The sequence below is a fragment of the Triturus cristatus genome, chromosome 9, assembly GCF_964204655.1.
Source record: "Triturus cristatus chromosome 9, aTriCri1.1, whole genome shotgun sequence".
Lineage (NCBI taxonomy): Eukaryota > Metazoa > Chordata > Amphibia > Caudata > Salamandridae > Triturus > Triturus cristatus.
Window position 1 is genome coordinate 1,259,869,189 of NC_140592.1, and position 25,130 is coordinate 1,259,894,318.

Below are 25,130 nucleotides of genomic sequence, written 5' to 3' on the forward strand. Positions count from 1 at the left end.
CATGCAGTTGATAGGCATGATGGCCTCCTGCATTTTCATAGTCCCACACGCGAGACTACATATGCGCCCGCTTCAGGAGTGCTTAGCACGTCAATGGAATCAGGCTCACGGGCAACTAAAAGACCTAGTGTTGGTGAGCGGTCGGGCATACAACTCTCTGCATTGGTGGAATCCACAAAACCTTTGCAAGGGCCGACCGTTCCAAGAGCCTGTTCCACAAATAATACTGACAGCGGACGCGTCTCTCCAGGGATGGGGAGCTCATGTACTCAATTACACAGTGCAGGGACTATGGACAATACAACAAAAGAAGATGCACATCAACCTTCTAGAACTGATGGCAATCTTCCTGGCAATGAAAGCATTCAAAGTACACTTGTGCAACAAAGTCGTGTTGATCCGGACGGACAACATGACTGCCATGTACTACATACAGAAGCAGGGAGGAACACACTCTCCACAGTTGTCTCATCTGGCTCAGAGCATGTGGAAGTGGGCCATTCAGAGGAACATGTTCCTCATGGCGGAACACCTCCCCGGCAAGGACAACCAGATGGCGGATCTGCTCAGCAGACACAGCCACCAGATGCACGAGTGGGAGTTACACCCATCAGTACTCCAACCGTACTTCCAGCAGTGGGGTCATCCAGAGATAGACCTCTTCGCCACAAGCGAAAACGCAAAATGCCAAAGCTTTGCCGCCAGGTTCCCACATCCGCAGTCGCAGGGCAATGCGATATGGATGAACTGGTCCGGCAGATTTGCGTACGCTTTTCCCCCAGCACCGTTGATACCGCTGGTGGCACGCAAACTCAGACAACACTCACTAACACTCGTCCTGGTTGCTTCAACATGGGCACGCCAACCATGGTACACCACCTTTCTCGAACTTTCCGTGGTGCCGCATCAAAGGCTGCGGATCAAACCCGCGCATTTGACGCAGTACCATGGAGAGATTCAGCACCCAGATCCGCAACAGCTGAACCTGGCAATCTGGCTCCTGAAGTCCTAGAGTTTAGCTACCTAAATCTGCCACCTGACTGTATGGACATCATTAAGGAAGCTAGAAGACCCACTACCAGAGCTTGCTATGCAGCCAAATGGAAAAGGTTTGTCATTTATTGCAATAACAATAACATTAACCCGCTAGACGCATCCATCCAAAACATAATTTGTTACCTCTTACACCTATACCGATGCAATCTGGCATACACCTCAATACGTGTCCATTTGACCGCAATATCAGCCTATCTCCAGAACAGGCAGCACCTCTCTTTATTCAGAGTGCCTGCCATCAAAGCATTCTTGGAAGGACTCAAACGTGTAATTCCTCCAAGCCACCCACCAGCTCCAATGTGGAACCTCAACTTGGTCCTCACACGCCTGATGGGTCCACCCTTCGAACCTCTACACTCATGCGAGATTCAATTCCTCACCTGGAAAGTAGCTTTCCTAGTAGCGATCACTTCTTTGAGGAGAGTTAGTGAACTCCAGGCACTAACCGTTCAAGAGCCATTCATACAGGTTCACGCCAACAGGGTCGTACTACGTACCAACCCCAAATTCATGCCCAAGGTGATATCGCAGTTCCACATGAATCAAACTATTGAACTGCCTGTTTTCTTTCAAAACCCACAAACTGTCGCAGAAAGAGCACTCCATACACTGGATGTAAAGAGAGCCCTCATGTACTATATAGACAGGACTAAAGTCTTTAGGAAAACAAAACAACTTTTCGTTGCCTTTGCCCCACACCACAAAGGTAACGCCATCTCCAAAGCAGGTATAGCCAGATGGATCGTTAAATGTATCCAAATTTGCTATCAAAAAGCTAAACGCACATTAACGATTCCCCCACGAGCCCACTCAACACGTAAGTTAGGGGCCTCCATGGCTTTCCTGGGAAACATTCCTTTGCATGATATATGTAGAGTAGCCACCTGGTCCACTACACATACATTTACCAAACACTATTGTGTAGATGTGCAATCAAAACAGCAGGCAGCTGTAGGACAGGCTGTTCTCAAAACTCTTTTTCAGACCGCTGCAGCTGGCACTGGTAGCCGCCGCTAATAGAGGGTACTGCTATATATTCTATGCACAGATATGAATTCAGCAGCCCACATGCCTCGAACTGAATATGCTACTTACCAGTATGCATCTGTTCTTGGCATGTAGGGCTGCTGACATTCATATCGCCCACCCTCCTCCCCGGCGCCTGTAGCAGCTGCAGCTCTCAGAATTACTGTAGGCATGGTCATCACTTTCTGTATCTACTCCATCACTGCCACAATGGCGAAAAACAATCTGAGGATGGAGAGGATGCCCATGCGCACTGTGGTCCAGGGGAGGAGTCACCTATCTCAGGATACTTGGAAGACTCTTCCAGGACAACAACGTGCAAACATCCGGACCCAACACTAGGCGGCGATCTATGCACAGATATGAATGTCAGCAGCCCTACATGCCAAGAACAGATGCATACTGGTAAGTAGCATATTCATTAACGCGCGCACACAGCTCCTCAGGGGCCCCTCTGTCCTGGCCTGTAACACTCCCTGATACTGTGACCTGGGACCAGAGACCCCTGGGCTGTGCACTCCAGTTCAGATTAACAGCGCCTTCTGCTTTGTAGTTTTAATGCGCGCACACAGCTCCTCCGGGGCAGCTCAGTCCTGGCCTGTAACATTCCCCGATACTGTGACCTGGGACTAGAGACCCCTGGGATGTGCACTCCAGCTCAGATTAGCAGCGCCTTCTGCTGTGTATTATTAATGCACGCACACAGCTCCTCCGGGGAAGCTCAGTCCTGGCCTGTAACACTCCCTGATACTGTGAACTGGGACCATAGACTCCTGGGCTGTGCACTCCAGCTCAAATTAGAAGTCTCTCTGCTTTGTAGTATTAATGCGCGCACACAGCTCCTCCAGGGCCCCTCTGTCCTGGGCTGTAACACTCCCTGATCCTTTGAACTTGGAACATAGACTCTTCGGCTGTGCACTCCAGCTCAGATTAGCAGCGCCTTCTGCTTTGTAGTATTAATGCACGCACACAGCTCCTCCGGGGCAGCTCAGTCCTGGCCTGTAACACTCCCTGATACTGTGACCTGGGATCAGAGACCCCTGGGCTGTGCACTCCAGCTGAGATTAGCAGCGCCTTCTGCTTTGTAGAATTAATGCGCGCACACAGCTCCTCCGAGGCACCTCAGTCCTGGCCTGTAACAGTGCCTGATTCTGTGAACTGGGACCATAGACTCCTGGGCTGTGCACTCCAGCTCAAATTAGCAGTCTCTCTGCTTTGTAGTATTAATGCGCGCACACAGCTCCTCCGGGGCCCCTCTGTCCTGGCCTGTAACACTCCCTGATACTGTGAACTGGGACCAGAGACCCCTGGGCTGTGCACTCCAGCTCAGATTAGCAGCGCCTTCTGCTTTGTAGTATTAACGAACGTACACAGCTCTTCCGGGGCCCCTCTGTCCTGGCCTGTAACACTCCCTGATACTGTGACCTGGGACCAGAGACCCCTGGGCTGTGCATTCCAGCTCAGATTAGCAGCGCCTTCTGCTGTGTATTAATGCGCGCACACAGCTCCTCCGGGGCAGCTCAGTCCTAGCCTGTAACACTCCCTGATACTGTGACCTGGGACCAGAGACCCCTGGGCTGTGCACTCCAGCTCAGATTAGCAGCGCCTTCTGCTTTGTAGTATTAACGCGCGCACACAGCTCCTCCGGGGCCCCTCTGTCCTGGCCTGTAACACTCCCTGATACTGTGACCTGGGACCAGAGACCCCTGGGCTGTGCACTCCAGCTCAGATTAACAGCGCCTTCTGCTTTGTAGTTTTAATGCGCGCACACAGCTCCTCCGGGGCCCCTCTGTCCTGGCCTGTAACACTCCCTGATACTGTGACCTGGGATCAGAGACCCCTGGGCTGTGCACTCCAGCTGAGATGAGCAGCGCCTTCTGCTTTGTAGTATTAATGCGCGCACACAGCTCCTCCGAGGCACCTCAGTCCTGGCCTGTAACACTCCCTGATACAGTGAACTGGGACCATAGACTCCTGGGCTGTGCACTCCAGCTCAAATTAGAAGTCTCTCTGCTTTGTAGTATTAATGCGCGCACACAGCTCCTCCGGGGCAGCTCAGTCCTGGCCTGTAACACTCCCTGATGCTTTGAGCTGGGACCAGAGTCCCCTCGGCTCTGCACTCCAGCTCAGATTAGCAGCGCCTTCTGCTTTGTAGTATTAATGCGCGCACAGAGCTCCTCCAGGGCCCCTCTGTCCTGGCCTGTAACACTCCCTGATACTGTGAACTGGGACCAGAGACCCCTGGGCTGTGCACTCCAGCTCAGATTAGCAGCGCCTTCTGCTTTGTAGTATTAATGAACGCACACAGCTCCTCCGGGGCAGCTCAGTCCTGGCCTGTAACACTCCCTGATACTGTGACCTGGGACCAGAGCCCCCTGGGCTGTGCACTCCAATTCAGATTAGCAGCGCCTACTGCTGTGTAGTATTAATGCACCCACACAGCTCCTCCGGGGCAGCTCAGTCCTGGCCTGTAACACTCCCTGATACTGTGACCTGGGACCAGAGCCCCCTGGGCTGTGCACTCCAGCTCAGATTAGCAGCACCTTCTGCTTTGTAGTATTAATGCGCGCACACAGCTCCTCCGGGGCAGCTCAGTCGTGGCCTGTAACACTCCCTGATACTGTGACCTGGGACTAGAGACCCCTGGGCTGTGCACTCCATCTCAGTTTAGCAGCGCCTTCTGCTTTGTAGTATTAATGAACGCATAAAGCTCCTCCGAGGCACCTCCGTCCTAGCCTGTATCACTCCCTGATACTGTGACCTGGGACCAGAGACCCCTGGGCTGTGCACTCCATCTCAGATTAGCAGCGTGTTCTGCTGTGTAGTATTAATGCGCGCACACAGCTACTCCGGGGCCCCTCTGTCCTGGGCTGTAACACTCCCTGATACTGTAAACTGGGACCATAGACTCGTGGACTCTGCATTCCAGCTCAGATTAGCAGCGCCTTCTGCTTTGTAGTATTAATGAACGCACAATGAACGCACACAGCTCCTCCGGGGCAGCTCAGTTCTGGCCTGTAACACTCCCTGATACTGTGACCTGGGACCAGAGACCCCTGGGCTGAGCACTCCAGCTCAGATTAGCAGCGCCTTCTGCTTTGTAGTATTAACAGGCGCACACAGCTCCTCCCGGAGCCCTCTGTCCTGGCCTGTAACACTCCCTGATACTGTGAACTGGGACCAGAGACCCCTGGGCTGTGCACTCCAGCTCAGATTAGCAGCGCCTTCTGCTTTGTAGTATTAATGAGCGCACACCGCTCCTCCGGGGCAGCTCAGTCCTGGCCTGTAACACTCCCTGATACTGTGACCTGGGACTAGAGTCCCCTGGGCTGTGCACTCCAGCTCAGATTAGCAGCGCCTTCTGCTGTGTAGTATTAATGCACGCACACAGCTCCCCCGGGGCAGCTCAGTCCTGGCCTGTAACACTCCCTGATACTGTGACCTGGGACTAGAGTCCCCTGGGCTGTGCACTCCAGCTCAGATGAGCAGCGCCTTCTGCCTTGTAGTATTAAATACGCGCACACAGCTCCTCCGAGGCACCTCAGTCCTGGCCTGTAACACTCCCTGATACTGTGAACTGGGACCATAGACTCCTGGGCTGTGCACTCCAGCTCAAATTAGAAGTCTCTCTGCTTTGTAGTATTAATGCGCGCACACAGCTCCTCCGGGGCCCCTCTGTCCTGGGCTGTAACACTCCCTGATCCTTTGAACTGGGAACATAGACTCCTGGGCTGTGACTCCAGCTGAGATTAGCAGCGCCTTCTGCTTTGTAGTATTAATGCGCGCACACAGCTCCTCCGGGGCAGCTCAGTCCTGCCTGTAAGACTCCCTGATCCTTTGAGCTGGGACCAGAGACCCCTGGGCTGTGCACTCCAGCTCAAATTAGCAGTCTCTCTGCTTTGTAGTATTAATGCGCGCACACAGCTCCTCCGGGGCCCCTCTGTCCTGGCCTGTAACACTCCCTGATACTGTGAACTGGGACCAGAGACCCCTGAGCTGTGCACTCCAGCTCAGATTAGCAGCGCCTTCTGCTTTGTAGTATTAACGAACGTACACAGCTCTTCCGGGGCCCCTCTGTCCTGGACTGTAACACTCCCTGATACTGTGACCTGGGACCAGAGACCCCTAGGCTGTGCATTCCAGCTCAGATTAGCAGCGCCTTCTGCTGTGTATTATTAACGCACGCACACCGCTCCTCCGGGGCAGCTCAGTCCTGGCCTGTAACACTCCCTGATACTGTGACCTGGGATCAGAGACCCCTGGGCTGTGCACTCCAGCTGAGATGAGCAGCGCCTTCTGCTTTGTAGTATTAATGCGCGCACACAGCTCCTCCGAGGCACCTCAGTCCTGGCCTGTAACACTCCCTGATACAGTGAACTGGGACCATAGACTCCTGGGCTGTGCACTCCAGCTCAAATTAGAAGTCTCTCTGCTTTGTAGTATTAATGCGCGCACACAGCTCCTCCGGGGCAGCTCAGTCCTGGCCTGTAACACTCCCTGATGCTTTGAGCTGGGACCAGAGACCCCTCGGCTGTGCACTCCAGCTCAGATTAGCAGCGCCTTCTGCTTTGTAGTATTAATGCGCGCACAGAGCTCCTCCAGGGCCCCTCTGTCCTGGCCTGTAACACTCCCTGATACTGTGAACTGGGACCAGAGACCCCTGGGCTGTGCACTCCAGCTCAGATTAGCAGCGCCTTCTGCTTTGTAGTATTAATGAACGCACACAGCTCCTCCGAGGCACCTCAGTCCTAGCCTGTATCACTCCCTGATACTGTGACCTGGGACCAGAGCCCCCTGGGCTGTGCACTCCAATTCAGATTAGCAGCGCCTACTGCTGTGTAGTATTAATGCACCCACACAGCTCCTCCGGGGCAACTCAGTCGTGGCCTGTATCACTCCCTGATACTGTGACCTGGGACCAGAGACCGCTGGGCTGTGCACTCCAGCTCAGATTAGCAGCACCTTCTGCTTTGTAGTATTAATGCGCGCACACAGCTCCTCCGGGGCAACTCAGTCGTGGCCTGTAACACTCCCTGATACTGTGACCTGGGACTAGAGACCCCTGGGCTGTGCACTCCATCTCAGTTTAGCAGCGCCTTCTGCTTTGTAGTATTAATGAACGCATAAAGCTCCTCCGAGGCACCTCCGTCCTAGCCTGTATCACTCCCTGATACTGTGACCTGGGACCAGAGACCCCTGGGCTGTGCACTCCATCTCAGATTAGCATCGTGTTCTGCTGTGTAGTATTAATGCGCGCACACAGCTACTCCGGGGCCCCTCTGTCCTGGGCTGTAACACTCCCTGATACTGTAAACTGGGACCATAGACTCGTGGACTCTGCATTCCAGCTCAGATTAGCAGCGCCTTCTGCTTTGTAGTATTAATGAACGCACAATGAACGCACACAGCTCCTCCGGGGCAGCTCAGTTCTGGCCTGTAACACTCCCTGATACTGTGACCTGGGACCAGAGACCCCTGGGCTGTGCACTCCAGCTCAGATTAGCAGCGCCTTCTGCTTTGTAGTATTAATGAGCGCACACCGCTCCTCCGGGGCAGCTCAGTCCTGGCCTGTAACACTCCCTGATACTGTGACCTGGGACTAGAGTCCCCTGGGCTGTGCACTCCAGCTCAGATTAGCAGCGCCTTCTGCTGTGTAGTATTAATGCACGCACACAGCTCCCCCGGGGCAGCTCAGTCCTGGCCTGTAACACTCCCTGATACTGTGACCTGGGACTAGAGTCCCCTGGGCTGTGCACTCCAGCTCAGATGAGCAGTGCCTTCTGCCTTGTAGTATTAAATACGCGCACACAGCTCCTCCGAGGCACCTCAGTCCTGGCCTGTAACACTCCCTGATACTGTGAACTGGGACCATAGACTCCTGGGCTGTGCACTCCAGCTCAAATTAGAAGTCTCTCTGCTTTGTAGTATTAATGCGCGCACACAGCTCCTCCGGGGCCCCTCTGTCCTGGGCTGTAACACTCCCTGATCCTTTGAACTGGGAACATAGACTCCTGGGCTGTGACTCCAGCTCAGATTAGCAGCGCCTTCTGCTTTGTAGTATTAATGCGCACACAGAGCTCCTCCGGGGGCCCCTCTATCCTGGCCTGTAACACTCCCTGATACTGTGAACTGGGACCATAGACTCCTGGGCTGTGCACTCCAGCTCAAATTAACAGTCTCTCTGCTTTGTAGTATTAATGCGCGCACACAGCTCTTCCGGGGCCCCTCTGTCCTGGGCTGTAACACTCCTTGATCCTTTAAACTGGGACCAGAGACCCCTGGGCTGTGCACTCCAGCTCAGATTAGCAGCGCCTTCTGCTTTGTAGTATTAACGCGCGCACACAGCTCCTCCGAGGCACCTCAGTCCTAGCCTGTATCACTCCCTGATACTGTGACCTGGGACCATAGACTCCTGGGCTGTGCACTCCAGCTGAGATTAGCAGAGCCTTCTGCTTTGTAGTATTAATGAACGCACAATGAACGCACACAGCTCCTCCGGGGCAGCTCAGTCCTGGCCTGTAACACTCCCTGATACTGTGACCTGGGATCAGAGACCCCTGGGCTGTGCACTCCAGCTGAGATTAGCAGCGCCTTCTGCTTTGTAGTATTAATGCGCGCACACAGCTCCTCCGGGGCCCCTCTGTCGTGGCCTGTAACACTCCCTGATACTGTGACCTGGGACCAGAGACCCCTGGGCTGAGCACTCCAGCTCAGATTAACAGCCCCTTCTGCTTTGTAGTATTAACGCGCGCACACAGCTCCTCTGGGTCCCCGCTGTCCTGGCCTGTAACACTCCCTGATACTGTGACCTGGGACTAGAGACCTCTGGGCTGTGCACTCAAGCTCAGATTAACAGCGCCTTCTGCTTTGTAGTATTAATGCACGCACACAGCTCCTCCGGGGCAGCTCAGTCCTGGCCTGTAACACTCCCTGATACTGTGACCTGGGACCAGAGACCCCTGGGCTGAGCACTCCAGCTCAGATTAGCAGCGCCTTCTGCTTTGTAGTATTAACAGGCGCACACAGCTCCTCCGGGAGCCCTCTGTCCTGGCCTGTAACTCTCCCTGATACTGGGACATGGGTCCAGAGCCCCCTGGGCTGTGCACTCCAACTCAGATTGCAGCCTGTATGCCTTGTAGTATTGCTGAGCGCACACAGCACCTCCGGGGCAGCTCAGTCCTGCCTGCAGCCTCTTCAGTCCAGTGCTGTGACTGACACCATCCTGCCTGTGTACCTCAGTCCTGACTGGAGCATCTCCTCTCCATTAATGTCCATTCTGTCTGTCCATTTCTGAGACGAGAGTGGCATTTAGTCCAGTCTTCCCCCAGTGTGCGTCTGTGTTGTGTTGGTCATCAGTGCAAAGGTGGGCTTTGCCCCTGGTCACGAGACACCTGTAGATAAAGCCAAGTTACGTGTAGCCTTTCTTTTCACAGCACGGAGTGTATTTTGTGTGCAGTATGTAGAAGTGTTGTGGCTGCAGTGCTGAACGGCATGCACTAGGTTGTGTTGTTAATTGTCTCTTGGGGTTTATTCACCAGCCTGCGCCCTGTACCCCACCCTCTGCTGAGCGATAGCCCTGCTGCTTAACGTCTGTGTTACTAACCACTCGTGTCTCTGCTCCCCCCCAGCCCCTTCCCGGAAGTAGCAGAGTCCGTGCAGCAGGAACTCGAGTCCTACCGGGCGCAGGAGGACGAGGTGAAGCGGCTGAAGTGCATCATGGTATGTCTCATAGCGCTTTATGGTCTAAGCGCTGCGTTCCCCACTGTCTAATCCACTGACTCTGCAGCATGGGGCTGCCCATGTGTGGACGTGTTTGTATCATGCATGATTCCCAGTATCAGGTGGGCATAATGATATGCGACAAAGCAGAAAAAGGTCAGAGGGGCCCTTTTACACATGGGGAGCACAGGGGCCACATGGCTGTTGTGGGAAGGGGAGCAGCTCTGCTTGTCCCCGGGTTCCAATAATCATTTAGTGGGGATCCCTGGGTTCCAATAATCAGTCAGTGGGGGTGACGGGCTCCAGTAATAATTCAGTGGGGGTCCCCGGGTGCCAATAATCATTCAGTGGGGATCCCCGTGCTCCAGTAATAATTCAGCGGGGTCCCCGGGTTCCTATAATGATTCAGTGGGGGTTCCCAAACTCCAATAATGATTCAGTGGAGAGTCTCTGGATTCCAGTGATTCAGTGGGGGTGCCCGGTTTCCAGTAGTGATTCAGTGGGGGTGTCCAGGTTCCAGTAGTCAATCAATCATGAGATTTGTATAGCGCGCTACTCACCCGGAAGGGTCTCAAGACGCTGGGGGAGAGGGGTCCGTTACTGCTCGAAAAGCCAGGTCTTGAGTTACTTCCTGAAGGAGAGGTGGTCCTGGGTTAGCCGAAGGTGGATGGGGAGGGAGTTCCATGTCTTGGCTGCCAGGTAGGAGAAGGATCTTCCACCGGCGGTGGCTCTGCGGATGCGTGGGACGGCGGCGAGGGCGAGGCTGGTCGACCGTAGCTGGCGGGTGAGCGTGTAGAAGGTCAGGCGGCTGTTGAGGTAATTGGGGCCCAAGTCTTGGAGAGCCTTGTGTGCGTGGGTGAGGAGTCTGAACGTGATCCTCTTGCTTACGGGGAGCCAGTGCAGGTCTCTCAGGTGGCCGGTGATGTGGCTGTGTCGGGGGATGTCCAGGACGAGTCGTGCGGAGGCGTTCTGGATGCGTTGGAGTCCTTTCTGGAGTTTGGCTGTGGTTCTGGCGTAGAGGGAGTTGCCGTAGTCCAGTCGGCTGGTAACGAGTGCCTGGGTAACCGTCTTCCTGGTTTCGGTGGGGATCCATTGGAAAATCTTTCGGAGCATGCGCAGGGTGTTGAAGCACGATGATGAGACGGCGTGGACTTGTCTGGTCATCGAGAGGGAGGAGTCCAGGATGAAGCCCAGGTTACGTGCGTGGTCCGTTGGCTTGGGGGTGGTGCCCAGGGCAGGGGGCCACCAGGAGTCATTCCAGTCGGAGGGCGATGATCCGAGATGAGGACTTCCGTCTTATCTGAGTTCAGTTTCAGGCGGCTGTTCGTCATCCACTCGGCTACGTCTTTCATCCCTTCGTGTAGGCTGGTTCTGGCGGTGGCTGGGTCGTTGGTGAGGGAGAGGATCAGCTGGGTGTCGTCGGCGTAGGAGATGATGTTGAGGTTGTGTTGGCGTGCGATGGCTGCGAGGGGGCTCATGTATACGTTGAAGAGGGTGGGGCTGAGCGAAGATCCCTGTGGTACGCCGCAGATGACTTTGGTGGCCTCGGTTCTGAACGGGGGGAGGCGGACTCTCTGGGTTCTTCCGGCGAGGAACGAGATGATCCACTCCAGTGCCTTCTCTTGGATTCCGATGTCGCTGAGGCGCTGCACTAGGGTGCGGTGGCAGACCGTGTCGAACGCTACGGAGAGTTCCAGGAGGATGAGGGCCGCTGTTTCCCCGTTGTCGAGCAGGGATCTGATGCCATCAGTGGCTGCGATGAGGGCTGTCTCGGTGCTGTGGTTGGTTCAGAAGCCGGACTGCGAGTTGTCGAGGGATCCGTTCGTCTCGAGGAAGGCGGCAAGCTGTCTGTTGACGGTCTTCTCGATGACTTTGGCAGGAAAAGGGAGGAGCGAGATGGGGCGAAAGTTCTTGAGGTCGGAGGGGTCCGCTGTCGGTTTCTTCAGGAGGGCGCTGATCTCGGCGTGCTTCCAGCTTTCCGGGAAGGTGGCGGTGTTGAAGGAGGCGTTGATGATGTCCCGGAGTTGGGGTGCGATGATGGAATCGGCCTTGTTGAAGATGTGGTGTGGGTGCAGGGGTCAGTAGGGGATCCGGAGTGGATGGTGTTCATCGTGCGGGTGGTGTCTTCGGTGCTGATTCCGTGGGGGTCCCCGGATTCCAGTAGTGATTCAGTGGGGTGCCTGGTTTCCAGTAGTGATTCAGTGGGGTGCCTGGCTTCCAGTAGTGATTCAGTGGGGGTCCCCTGTTTCCAGTAGTGATTCAGTGGGGGTCCCCTGTTTCCAGTAGTGATTCAGTGGGGGTTCCCGGATTCTAGTAATGATTCAGTGGAGGTGCCCGGTTTCCAATAGTGAGTCAGTAGGGGTCCCCGGATTCCAGTAGTGAGTCAGTGGGGGTCCACGGATTCCAGTAGTGATTCAGTGGGGGTGCCCGGTTTCCAGTAGTGAGTCAGTGGGGGTCCCCGGATTCCAGTAGTGATTCAGTGTGGGTCCCCGGATTCCAGTAATGATTCAGTGGGGGTGCCCGGTTTCCAGTAGTGATTCAGAGGGGGTCCCCGGTTTCCAGTAGTGATTCAGTGGGAGTGCCCGGTTTCCAGTAGTGATTCAGTGGGGGTCCCCGGTTTCCAGTAGTGATTCAGTGGGGGTCCCCGGTTTCCAGTAGTGATTCAGTGGGGTGCCTGGCTTCCAGTAGTGATTCAGTGGGGGTGCCCGGTTTCCAGTAGTGATTCAGTGGGGGTGTCCATCTTGTCAAACAGCGCTCACTGGAGCCCCCCCCCAACCCCCTGCGACTATGACCCTCTCATCTGACGTCCCACGTGAGCATTGTTGGATCATAGACCGACGGGCCTTATCTGTGAAGTAGTGCCCCCTGGAGAGGCTGCGCTGGTGGTGAGAGGTCTGTGGTCTGCCTCCGCGGCCCTCTTGTCAAACAGCGCCCACTGGAGCCCACCCCCCACCCCCATGACCCGCTCACCTGACGTCCCACGTGAGCAGTGATGGATCATAGACCGACGGGCCTTATCTGTGAAGTAGTGCCCCCTGGAGAGGCTGCGCTGGTGGTGAGGGGTCAGCGTCCCACCGGAGCCCACTCTGCCACCCCAGTTCAGACATGGCCATATGCAAATCAGTCTGACCCTGTGCCTCATGGGATCAGTCCAGCACGAACTGCCAAGCCATGCCTTCCCTGGACCGGAAACAAGCTTCCTAGGACCGGTTTCTGGCATTTCAGCCGTCTTCAGCCAGGCTTGCTTGAATCCAGTGGCAAAGTGAGCAAGGGACTCACGTCTGAGCATACCCTGCCAACTTATGGCGAACAAAGCGGTACAAAAGGGGGTGGTAATGGACGGAGCATCAGAACCAATCAAACACTCACACCCAGTCAACATGGCCATCTCTGAACTGGGGTGGCAGAGTGGGCTAAAGAACGTTGATGGATCAAACCCGGATCTGTTGACTGGGTGTGAGTGTTTGATTGGTTCTGATGCTCCGTCCATCACCACCCCCTTTTGTACCGCATTGATGGATCCAAGGCTGACGGCCTTATGGGTCAAATAGTGCCCCCGGAGAGGCTATGCTGATGCTGAGAGGCCCCCCTCCGCCTCCGTCTTGTTGAACAGCATCCCACCGTGGCCCTCGGATCTCCCCACTTACTGGGACCGGAGCCGTCTGTCCGCTCCCGAGGTCCTTCCAGACCAGAACCCCTGTCTCGCGCCCCTTCCTGCGAGTGCGTCAGAGATAAGGTGATTTGGGCGCAGACCTTGGGACAAGGAAGGTCTCTACCAGGAGGACGCAGCAGAGCACGAGTCACTCTTTAGTCGACCTCCGCCTTTCATCGCCAGCTGCACGCAGCGGAATCCCTCACCCGTCACCAGTGGTTAATGTGACAATCGTTCTCGGAGTAAGGTCTCTTCTGACCATGACTCTTGAGAGCGCTCTTTACTTCGCCTCTCGAGCCACCTGTGATGTCCGAGGCTGCATCATCCAGCTTTGTAGAAAAGCAGACCTGCATCTCATTCAGCTGAGGGAGCCGCATCTCATCCAGCTGAGGGGGCCGCATCTCATCCAGCTGAGGGGCCCGCATCTTATCCAGCTGACAGGGACGCATCTCATCCAGCTGAGGGGCCCGCATCTTATCCAGATCTCATCCAGCTGAGGGGGCCGCATCTCATCCAGCTGAGGGGTCGCATCTCATCCAGCTGAGGGGGCCGCATCTCATCCAGCTGAGGGGCCCGCATCTTATCCAGCTGACGGGGCTGCATCTCATCCAGCTGAGGGGCCCGCATCTTATCCAGATCTCATCCACCTGAGGGGGCCGCATCTCATCCAGCTGAGGGGCCCGCATCTTATCCAGCTGACGGGGCCGCATCTCATCCAGCTGAGGGGCCCGCATCTTATCCAGATCTCATCCAGCTGAGGGGGCCGCATCTCATCCAGCTGAGGTCACCGCCGTTTGCAGCCCTCCTGGCATCGTCTAAGGGAGGACCAGTGCTCGCAGAGCTCCTACCAGCAGCTCTGGCGCTCCTGTTGGCCACACATGTGACAGTGGCCATGGTTGCCACATGTGGGTCAGAGCTGCCTGTAACTATAAGTATGTCACATCTCGAGCGCGGCTGTCTAGTGGTGCTTTAAGTGGGCCGGGTTCTCCCGGTGCTGAGCACCGGCAGTTATAAAAATCATGTGCAAAGACGGGTCCCTATCGGGCACTCCATTTTCGCCCTCACCGTCAGGATGAAAAAACATGAATCTTAACTCTACAGCAGTGCCACCCTTCACTGCCTTTGATCTAACTTCAAACGTGCTTTGAAGCCACGCCCTTAATTACATCGGTCACGCGCCTCTTTGAGAGACCCCACAGTTTTTCCATCCCACTTAAAGCCCTGGGTGCCATCCTTACCCACCTTCATAACACAGCGACCTGAGAATGCCAGTTTTGTTGCCAAGCGCAGTCGTTTGAGGATGCCCGTCTTTGCCAGCCCTGCACTTGATTTTGCCGCTCCCGATTTCAGCGCATGGTGTGATTCGCCTGCCAGCCCATGGGGTCCCACAGGAGTGGACAGCAGCGTGACAAGTGGGCAGAGGAGCCGACTGGACATCAGCCATTGTTTTCCTCCTCATCCTGTTTTTCTATGTTTATTGAAAGGTTGGACCCCGGAGGTTTGGGATCGCCATCGGCGCAAATCCTGAGTAAACCCTGGAAATCGAGCCTATCAAACCAAGCTACTTGCTTCATATTGCTAAATATGATATAATATTATAATATAATATAATTGCTCCCCCACAGACTATTGTTTTTGGATTTTATCTTTTGCTTTTTGAGGTTTGTGTTTGTTCACCTATCTAATTTGCTCCAATTTTACGATGTAATCTGTTTTGCTACCTAATCTGCTCTTAATTTTTAATTCCTCCTTTGTTAATCCTACTCCCCTATTTTATCCTGTTTGTTTACCTATTTAATGTGATCCATATTAGCACTGGAATCTGCTTTTAATTTCTTATCTGCGCCTGACTGTATTTCCTCCCTTATTTGCCCCCTTGCTTGATTCATCATATCTACCGTGCTTGTTTTACCTTTTCTACCCTACTGAACATCAGTGATGTAATTTGTTTTGCTATTGAATCTGCTCCTGATTTTATTCCTCTCTTGCTTAACACTACCTCCTTATCTTGCCCCCAATTTTTTTCGACCCCACACTCTCCCAGCACCCCCCTCTCCTCTCCTCCCCTACCCCATCTCCTTTAACTTCCTTCTCTTTACTCTGTCTCACGTCCACCCAACATGCCCCTTCACAGCACTGTATCACCCTCAGGACCATACCCTCTCTAAACACGGCCCCAACTCCTGGACCATTCTCTACCCCCAAAATTTCTCCAAACACGTAAGGAAAAATTTCAAACATAAACTCCTCATCCGCAACCCTGAAACACTCATTGTCGATAACTACCTCAGCCTCACCTCCCCCATTATTACCAACTACATCTTCGACTCCAAATGGAAGAGCATCTTCCTTCAACACCTCCCCATCTCTAAATCAATCAATATCCCATATGGATTTAAAATATCTACCGCTCCCTCCCCAGCCTTTCATGGTGATATTGATATCTCCATCTTCAAAACAGGTAACATCCTCATACAAGCCTCGCCATCCCACCTTTCTATCTTTGAACACCACTTTAGCACTATGTCTCTCCTCCTTAACCACTCAGTGCCTAACACTCCTCCTCTCCAAACGAACAGAGCCTCTCAAACCTCTTCCTCCCCCCTCCACCTCCACTCTACATCCACTCTCAACCTCCAAAAATTGTCCTCACCATCTCCCTCCCTGGACCCCCCTATTGATAATGATAACGACTACCCCCAGCCACAATTACCTACTTCTCATCCCTCACTTATCTCCCTCTCTCCCCCTAACCCCCTTAACCCTTACTCCTCTGACCCCTCCTTGAATAACGGTAGCCCCAAACTCCTGTCCCCTACTTATCATTCCCTTCCCATGACCCACCCTCCCCCTGTCCCCCAAACCTCCCTCCCCCTGACCCAACAACTCACTTACCCCACCGTCTTTTCCCCGCAATCACTTATCACAACTCTTCACCCCCCCTACCCCTACCAATCCCATACACTCTCTGCTCCTCCCCTTCCTCTCTACCCGCCCCCCTCAGGCGCTACCTACCCAACCCCCTAACCCCGCACCTAAACCCCCAATAAACACCCATCTCCCTCACACCCCCTCACCCAACCCTCAATAATTACACATCCCCCTCACACCAATATTTTCGTTTCTCACTCGCTTCATGCCCTTTTATCTTCTCTGACCACATCACCTGCAGATTTCTGCCTCTTGTATAACCTAACCCCTCCACTCACACTTAACAGCTCCGCCAGCCATCACTCTATACCTAATACCCTATCTCCCCCTCACACAGTAGGCCTCCATCCGCAACTCATCTCGACCACTCCCTAGCCCCAGACCACTCTCCTCCCACCTCCTACGCCCCGTCATTCCTTCCCTGTACCCGGAATACCCCGAGCATACACAACACTGTACTCTCCCTACCTACTTTAGCTTCCGAATCCCTCACTCCTCCCAGCCCCGTCACCGGTCACCCCACACCATCTACCACATCTCCCCCCTCACACATTACTCCACCCTCTGCAAATAACTCAGACCACGCACTCCCGATACCTTCCCTCTCCTCAATTGCCCAGATCCTACACAAAATTGAATGTGACCTATCTAATTTAACTACTAAATTTGCCTGACTCAGAAAAGACTTCTTCGTACACCGCACCAGATCCCTCCCTCACCATAAAACCACCATCCTCCCTCCCTCAAACATCCCCAATAACAAACACAACCTTTGGAGATCACTCCCTCTCCGATGCCGTAAGCATAGATACTAGATACTCTCCCCTGAGGCGGAAGCCGGGGGTTCTACTCTATCCCTTGTGGTATTTCTGGGCGAGTCTTTTTAACATTTGTATATATCTTAACTGGTAGATTTTATTCTGCACACTATCGCGCTCAGTGAGAACAAGTTCTGTCTAGCACTGAGGCGCGCTCCGCTCACCTTTTCCTCCCGCCGTGGCCGATCAGGGGCTGACGACGCGGGGCAAAGGCGCCATCTTGGAGGGAGAAAGGGTTGGCGGTCCAGTGGCAGGACGCCTCCCACCCTCCCGGATACTTAAGCAGTAAGTGTCCGTCGCTCTGCGTACTAGATACTCTCCCCTGAGGCGGAAGCCGGGGGTTCTACTCTATCCCTTGTGGTATTTCTGGGCGAGTCTTTTTAACATTTGTATATATCTTAACTGGTAGATTTTATTCTGCACACTATCGCGCTCAGTGAGAACAAGTTCTGTCTAGCACTGAGGCGCGCTCCGCTCACCTTTTCCTCCCGCCGTGGCCGATCAGGGGCTGACGACGCGGGGCAAAGGCGCCATCTTGGAGGGAGAAAGGGTTGGCGGTCCAGTGGCAGGACGCCTCCCACCCTCCCGGATACTTAAGCAGTAAGTGTCCGTCGCTCTGCGTACTAGATACTCTCCCCTGAGGCGGAAGCCGGGGGTTCTACTCTATCCCTTGTGGTATTTCTGGGCGAGTCTTTTTAACATTTGTATATATCTTAACTGGTAGATTTTATTCTGCACACTATCGCGCTCAGTGAGAACAAGTTCTGTCTAGCACTGAGGCGCGCTCCGCTCACCTTTTCCTCCCGCCGTGGCCGATCAGGGGCTGACGACGCGGGGCAAAGGCGCCATCTTGGAGGGAGAAAGGGTTGGCGGTCCAGTGGCAGGACGCCTCCCACCCTCCCGGATACTTAAGCAGTAAGTGTCCGTCGCTCTGCGTACTAGATACTCTCCCCTGAGGCGGAAGCCGGGGGTTCTACTCTATCCCTTGTGGTATTTCTGGGCGAGTCTTTTTAACATTTGTATATATCTTAACTGGTAGATTTTATTCTGCACACTATCGCGCTCAGTGAGAACAAGTTCTGTCTAGCACTGAGGCGCGCTCCGCTCACCTTTTCCTCCCGCCGTGGCCGATCAGGGGCTGACGACGCGGGGCAAAGGCGCCATCTTGGAGGGAGAAAGGGTTGGCGGTCCAGTGACAGGACGCCTCCCACCCTCCCGGATACTTAAGCAGTAAGTGTCCGTCGCTCTGCGTACTAGATACTCTCCCCTGAGGCGGAAGCCGGGGGTTCTACTCTATCCCTTGTGGTATTTCTGGGCGAGTCTTTTTAACATTTGTATATATCTTAACTGGTAGATTTTATTCTGCACACTATCGCGCTCAGTGAGAACAAGTTCTGTCTAGCACTGAGGCGCGCTCCGCTCACCTTTTCCTCCCGCCGTGGCCGATCAGGGGCTGACGACGCGGGGCAAAGGCGCCATCTTGGAGGGAGAAAGGGTTGGCGGTCCAGTGGCAGGACGCCTCCCACCCTCCCGGATACTTAAGCAGTAAGTGTCCGTCGCTCTGCGTACTAGATACTCTCCCCTGAGGCGGAAGCCGGGGGTTCTACTCTATCCCTTGTGGTATTTCTGGGCGAGTCTTTTTAACATTTGTATATATCTTAACTGGTAGATTTTATTCTGCACACTATCGCGCTCAGTGAGAACAAGTTCTGTCTAGCACTGAGGCGCGCTCCGCTCACCTTTTCCTCCCGCCGTGGCCGATCAGGGGCTGACGACGCGGGGCAAAGGCGCCATCTTGGAGGGAGAAAGGGTTGGCGGTCCAGTGGCAGGACGCCTCCCACCCTCCTCGATACAGTATAAAAACATGGGGTCTTTCCGTCCGCGCAGCGGGCGGGCGCAGCGGGCGCGCCAGCGGCGCGCCGAAGGCGCGCCAAAGGCAAGCCCGTCTGCGCCCGTCTGCGCCCGTCCGCGCCGGACACGGGCCTAGGGCCACCCCCCCTGGTCGGACTGCTCCCGTATGCATCACATCATACCCGCGTTCCGCGCTGATAGACCTCTGCCCACAAACAACGGAAAAATGCACAAGGTACAGTCCTGACTCCATACCTTCTAAAACGGCACTGAATTGTAAACACTGTCAAACGTCCATCCCTCTATTAGATAAAAGGGTAGGTAGTGATAACTTTAATCAGATAAAGCAAATGTTTACCATAGCCCTCATCAATGTGCGCTCACTAGCCAAGCATAGGCAAGAAATAGCCGATGTACTCACTGACAGGAACATAGACATAATGTTCCTGACGGAGACTTGGTTGGATAAAGCTTCCGACCCAGACCTCGTGATAGCCGTTCCTCAAGGATTCAAATGCTATAGATTAGACAGAATTGGTAAAAGAGGCGGTGGGATTGCTATAATTGCCCGTGACTCTTTTAAAATCCGTACTACTGCAATTCCTTCTGCGACATGCGAGGCACTTCAATTTGATATCTATCTATCTCCCTCATATAACTTTAAAGGCGTATTATTATATAGAAGACCAGAAGCCCGGTCGGATTTCCTCACAGAAATCCTCACCATTTTAGAAACCTCAGTTACGGATAAATCTATAACACTGTTAGGTGATTTCAATTTCCATTTGGACTGTAGTGAAGACAAGGACACCATATCTCTGCAATCTGAAATGGAGGTTTTTGGTCTATCGCAGTTGGTAAAAGGACCTACTCACATTGCAGGCCACACCTTAGATGGTATTTTCTCCAATTTGGAAAATATCTTAGTGACCGATGTCTTGCCAATGACTTGGTCCGATCACCACCTGGTATTGGCTACAATACAAATTAATAAAACATCTACCGCCACAACAACCCCCCCCAAGCGAGAATTGTTCAAGGTCTGGAAAGACATCAACATTCCCTGTTTTAAGGAGGCGTTGCACAATTCAATACCCATATGGGCTACCGACCCAGAAACTGCTATTGAGCAATACTACACATGGGTGGGCCAGGCTGCTAATAAACTGGTACCAGTAAAAACAATGTCCAGGAACAGAAGCTCCCCCTCAGCACCATGGTACACTGAGGAGCTTAAGAAACTGAAACAACAGTGCAGAAATAAAGAGAGAAACTGGAGGAAAAAGTATGATAATGAAAATAGGGAAGTGTATAAGGAATTGTTAACTCAATATAAACTTTTAATCACAGAGACAAAAAAGAAGTATTACACTGAACAAATCGAAAGCGCAAAAAATTCGAATAAAAAGCTCTTTGAAATAACCAAACATCTTGCGGGATGTGTCCCAGACCTTAACCCCCCTTGCTCACAAGATGTCTGTGATTCACTGGCATCCTTCTTCTTCACCAAGGTGAACGACATATTTTCAGCGTTCAACCTAGGTGATAAACAAGGCATTGATAAAATAAATAGATCATCTTCAAGCAATAATTTTTCCTGCTTCGCAGAGGTCACTGAGGATCAAATCCAAGACATCATTAATACTATTAAATCTGGATCAGCTCTTGATCCCTGTCCTCTAAATACCCTTCGTTCATTAATGGACACTGTTATTCCAGTTATTACACAAATAAGCAATGTCATGTTTCGCACAGGCATCTTCCCTAACCAGTTAAAAAAGACCTTACTCAAACCCCTCCTGAAAAAACCCGGCTTAGATAAAGCAGAACTTAAAAATTATAGGCCCATTGCGAACTTACCCTTTCTGGCTAAGATAGTCGAAAAAGCCATGAACACCCAACTCGCGGAATTCATCGAGCAATATCATCTGCTCGATGAATCACAATTCGGATTCCGCAAGTTTCATGGAACGGAAACAGCGCTCATTAAAGCGGCGGACGATATCCGATTAATCAGAGACCAAGGCGGCACAGCACTTTTGGTGCTTCTAGATTTATCGGCTGCTTTCGACACGGTTGACCATAAGATCTTAGTCAACCGTGTCGAAAAAATGGGCGTGCAAGGCCTAGCAAAAGATCTATTGGCGTCTTTTCTGGCAGAGAGATCCCAGGCAGTCATACTGGGCCAGTTTGAATCCGCTGAGCTATCACTGCCATGTGGGGTACCTCAAGGTTCATCCCTCAGTCCGACACTATTTAATATATATGTGTCGGACGTCGCAAAAACCATCAAAGCGCATGGGATGAACCTTACCTCATATGCAGATGATACACAGCTGATACTGGCTGTCAGAAATGATGGGGAAGCAGTGGCGGAGAGTTTCAGAACAGGTATGCTGGCCATAGGTAACTGGATGTCAGCAAACTGTTTGAAACTTAATTCCGATAAAACCGAGGTGGTCACTTTTGGCCATCTCAATCCTAGCTGGTCCCCAACGTGGTGGCCTTCTTCCTTTGGAGCGGTACCCAAACCGGTCACGAAGGTGAGAAATTTGGGAGTCATCTTTGATGACAATCTAAATTTCATGGCTCATGCCAATCAGACGGCCTCCACGGCATTCCATAAATTACGGCTGGTCAGGAAGATTCTTCCTTTTCTTCCAAAAAATGTGGGAAAGACATTGGTCAGCGCTTTGGTCCTGTCAGCATTGGATTACTGCAATGGCTTGTTCGGCAATGCGCAAGTCAGGATTATCAAGAAAATGCAGACAATCCAAAATGCAGCAGCCAGACTTCTTCTTAATATTCCTAAATTCAAGCCAATAGCTGAGACTTTGAGGAGTCTCCACTGGCTTCCCGTTAGGAATAGAATCAAATTCAAAACTTTATGCATTGTCTACAAGTCACTACACCATCAAGCGCCTCAATTCTTGTGTGACCATTTGGTTCCATACGTTCCCACTCGAACGCTACGATCAGCAAGACTGCATGACCTGGTAGTGCCACGGACTAGGCTGGTCAACTGGGGAGACAGACGCTTCTTAGTAGTCGCCCCAAGACTATGGAATACACTCCCGCAAACCATAAGATCCTGCCCAAATCTCATGTCCTTTAGGAAGAAACTGAAGACCTGGTTATTTAACCTCTAAAAACTCATAAGATCACTCAGGAGAGTAATAATAGTACAGCGCCGAGACGCCTGCGGGCATTTGTTCGCGCTTAATAAATGCTAAAAATAAATAAATAAATAAATAGACCTCTCCGCACCTCGAACCATCTCTTCCCGTCCGACCTCGCCGACCTTTGTAACTCCTAGATTCCTAATCTGCCAACCACCAACCCTCCACTCCCTTATGCCCCCTTCCCTGTTATCATAGGGACAGGTAGAACCCCCTCCTCCCCCGCTTCCCCTAGACCACCACCCCAACTTTCGCTGATCCAATTTTGCCCACCCTCCATACCCAACCCCACACCACTGAAATGCATGCTAGTTAACTGTCGCTCCGCGGTCCTACAGTCCACGGAAATCTCGGAAACCATCCTGAGTGAATCCATTGATGTTGCATTCCTCACTGAAACATGGCTAAATGACCACTCAACGAGCATACTTGACCTTCTCTCCCCCCCGGGATACTCAATTCTTAGAAAAGACAGACCTAACAGAGTTGGGGGAGGGCTAGCCATTATCTTCAAAAAGGAATTTCAGATTTCCCTTCTCACTAACCCAGGCTATTCCTCATGCGAATACCTGGAAGCAGAACTGTTAACTCAAACCTCCCTCCCAATTCGCCTACACAACATCTATCGCCCCCCGGGACCACCACAACCCTTCATTGAGGACTTATCTGATCTACTGGCGCAATCAGCATTATCCAACTCAAAAAATCTTTCTTGGGCATCTCAACCTCCATTGGAATGATACCAATGACCCCACCATCTCCCTCCTCACTACACTTCTTGAAATCAACGAACTCAAACAACTCTGCCAATCTCCAACTCACACTAAAGGATCCATACTTGACGTCATTCTGTCCAACGATGATCTGACCTCTGTTACCAATATCATCCCCACTGACTGGTCAGACCATCACCTTATACTGTTCACCATTGCTACCTCAGCAAACCTCCCCGCCCCTAAAACTACCAGACCTAAGATATTGACCAGAAACCTAAAAGGCATCCCCCCAGGAGTTCTACAATCAAAACTCCAAGCTCAACTTCTTCTCATTCCCCCCTCCCAAAATGCGAATGAGCTCACTGAACTATTTAGCAACACTGTTACAGATATTCTTGACCAACTAACCCCGCCTAAACTCAAAAACCAAAGAAACACCCCCTCAAACTCTTGGTTTAATACAGAGATAAATAATGAGAGACGGGCACTCAGACTGTCGGAAAGAACCTGGAGACACCATCCCTCACCCTCCCATCTTGCACTTCTCAGACATGCCAGATCCACTTACAAAAAACACACCCTCAAGGAAAAGGCATCCTTCTTCCGCACTCAACTTGACCGTGCCAAAAACAGACCCAGGGAACTCTTCAAAATCATCCGAAACTAAACTTCCCCCGCACCTCCTAATATGACAGCCTCATCAGACAGATGTGAAGAAATTGCCCACTTCTTCTTGGAAAAAATTGCCAAAATTGACCAATCCTTCCTTCCCACACAACTATCCTCCAACTTCCAATCCAATCTTGTCCTCACCTCTAATGCCTACTCCACATCCCCCCTTCCAGACGACACTCTCTCTCCTCTGCCCTCTATCCTATCGCTCCCCAGCGAGCCTCCTCACCCACCCATTTCCATTCCCCCCCAACACTCCACAGGCCTCCCACCTTCCACATCTCCAGCAACCAACTCCCCTAAATCTCAACTTAAGAACAATGCCTCCTTGCTCAACTTTCTCCCCGTCTCTGAGCTTGAAGTCCTCAATATAATTGGCAATATAAAACCATCCTCCCACACAAAAGACCCAATACCCTCCAACCTTGTCCCTGCCCTTAAGCACATCATCACCCCATTCTGGACCAAAATCATCATCACCTCTCTCCACCGGCTGTGTCCCCTCCTCCCTTCAGCTTGGTCAAATCTCGCCCATAATCAAAAACCCCAATGCTGACCCCAATGACCTTAATAATCTCCGCCCCATCACTAACCTCCCCCTCCTCTTAAAGGTACTTGAAAAATGTGTCCTACTACAACTAGACAAACACGTAGAACATTTCAACCTTCTCGACCCCTTTCAATCTGGCTTCAGAAAAGGCTGCAGCACCGAAACGGCAATGCTCAATGTCATAGATGACATCCATCAATCACTTAACAATGACGAGACCTGCCTTCTTATCCTTCTTGATCTCTCCGCAGCATTCGATACAGTCAACCATTCATCCCAACTTAATGTGCTTAGGACCCTTTTTTGGCCTTAATGGCACTGCCTACAAATGGTTCATCTCTTATCTACAACACCGTACTCAGCAAATCAAAATTCAAAACTGTCTCTCTACCCCCACTCCTGTCTCCCTTGGAGTCCCCCAAGGATCTATTCTCTCTCCCTCCCTCTTTAACCTCTTTATGGAACCCCTCACCCATAACCAAGCAGGCATAAATTACCACCTCTACGTCGATAACACCCAAATCTATTACATGATTAAAACTCATGCTGACATCTTACACCTGAACAACACCCTTACCAAGATCCAAACCTGGTTCCATTCCAATCATCTCAAACTCAACCCTAACAAAACCAAAATCATTCTCTTCTCCCCCAAAAATAACCCTCTACCCGTTCAATCATGGATCCCTGACCTCAATGCACTCAATTGCTCACTCACCCTGTCCAACTCCGTCAAATCTCTTGGCATCACTATTGACAACACCCTAATCCTTAATGTTCACATCAAAAACTCTGCCAAAGGAGCCCTCTTCACTCTGCGTCACCTCAAGAAAATCAAACCATTCATACCCACCGATGATTTCAAACTCGTAGTTCAGTTGCTTGTTCTGTCACGTATTGATTATGGTAATGCCATCCTTAATGGAATCCCCAAGGTACACTTAGCTCCAATCAAAGCTG

General features: G+C 52.3%; 1 protein-coding gene across 1 annotated transcript in view; it reads left to right on the forward strand.

The window, feature by feature from the left end:
- SCFD1 (sec1 family domain containing 1) overlaps window positions 1-25,130 on the forward strand; it is an 836,081-nt gene that overhangs the window by 336,342 nt on the left and 474,609 nt on the right. The window contains exon 12 of the mRNA XM_085627369.1: window positions 9,711-9,801. Coding sequence (XP_085483495.1) covers window positions 9,711-9,801 — 91 coding nt within the window. The remainder of the gene's footprint in view (window positions 1-9,710; window positions 9,802-25,130) is intronic.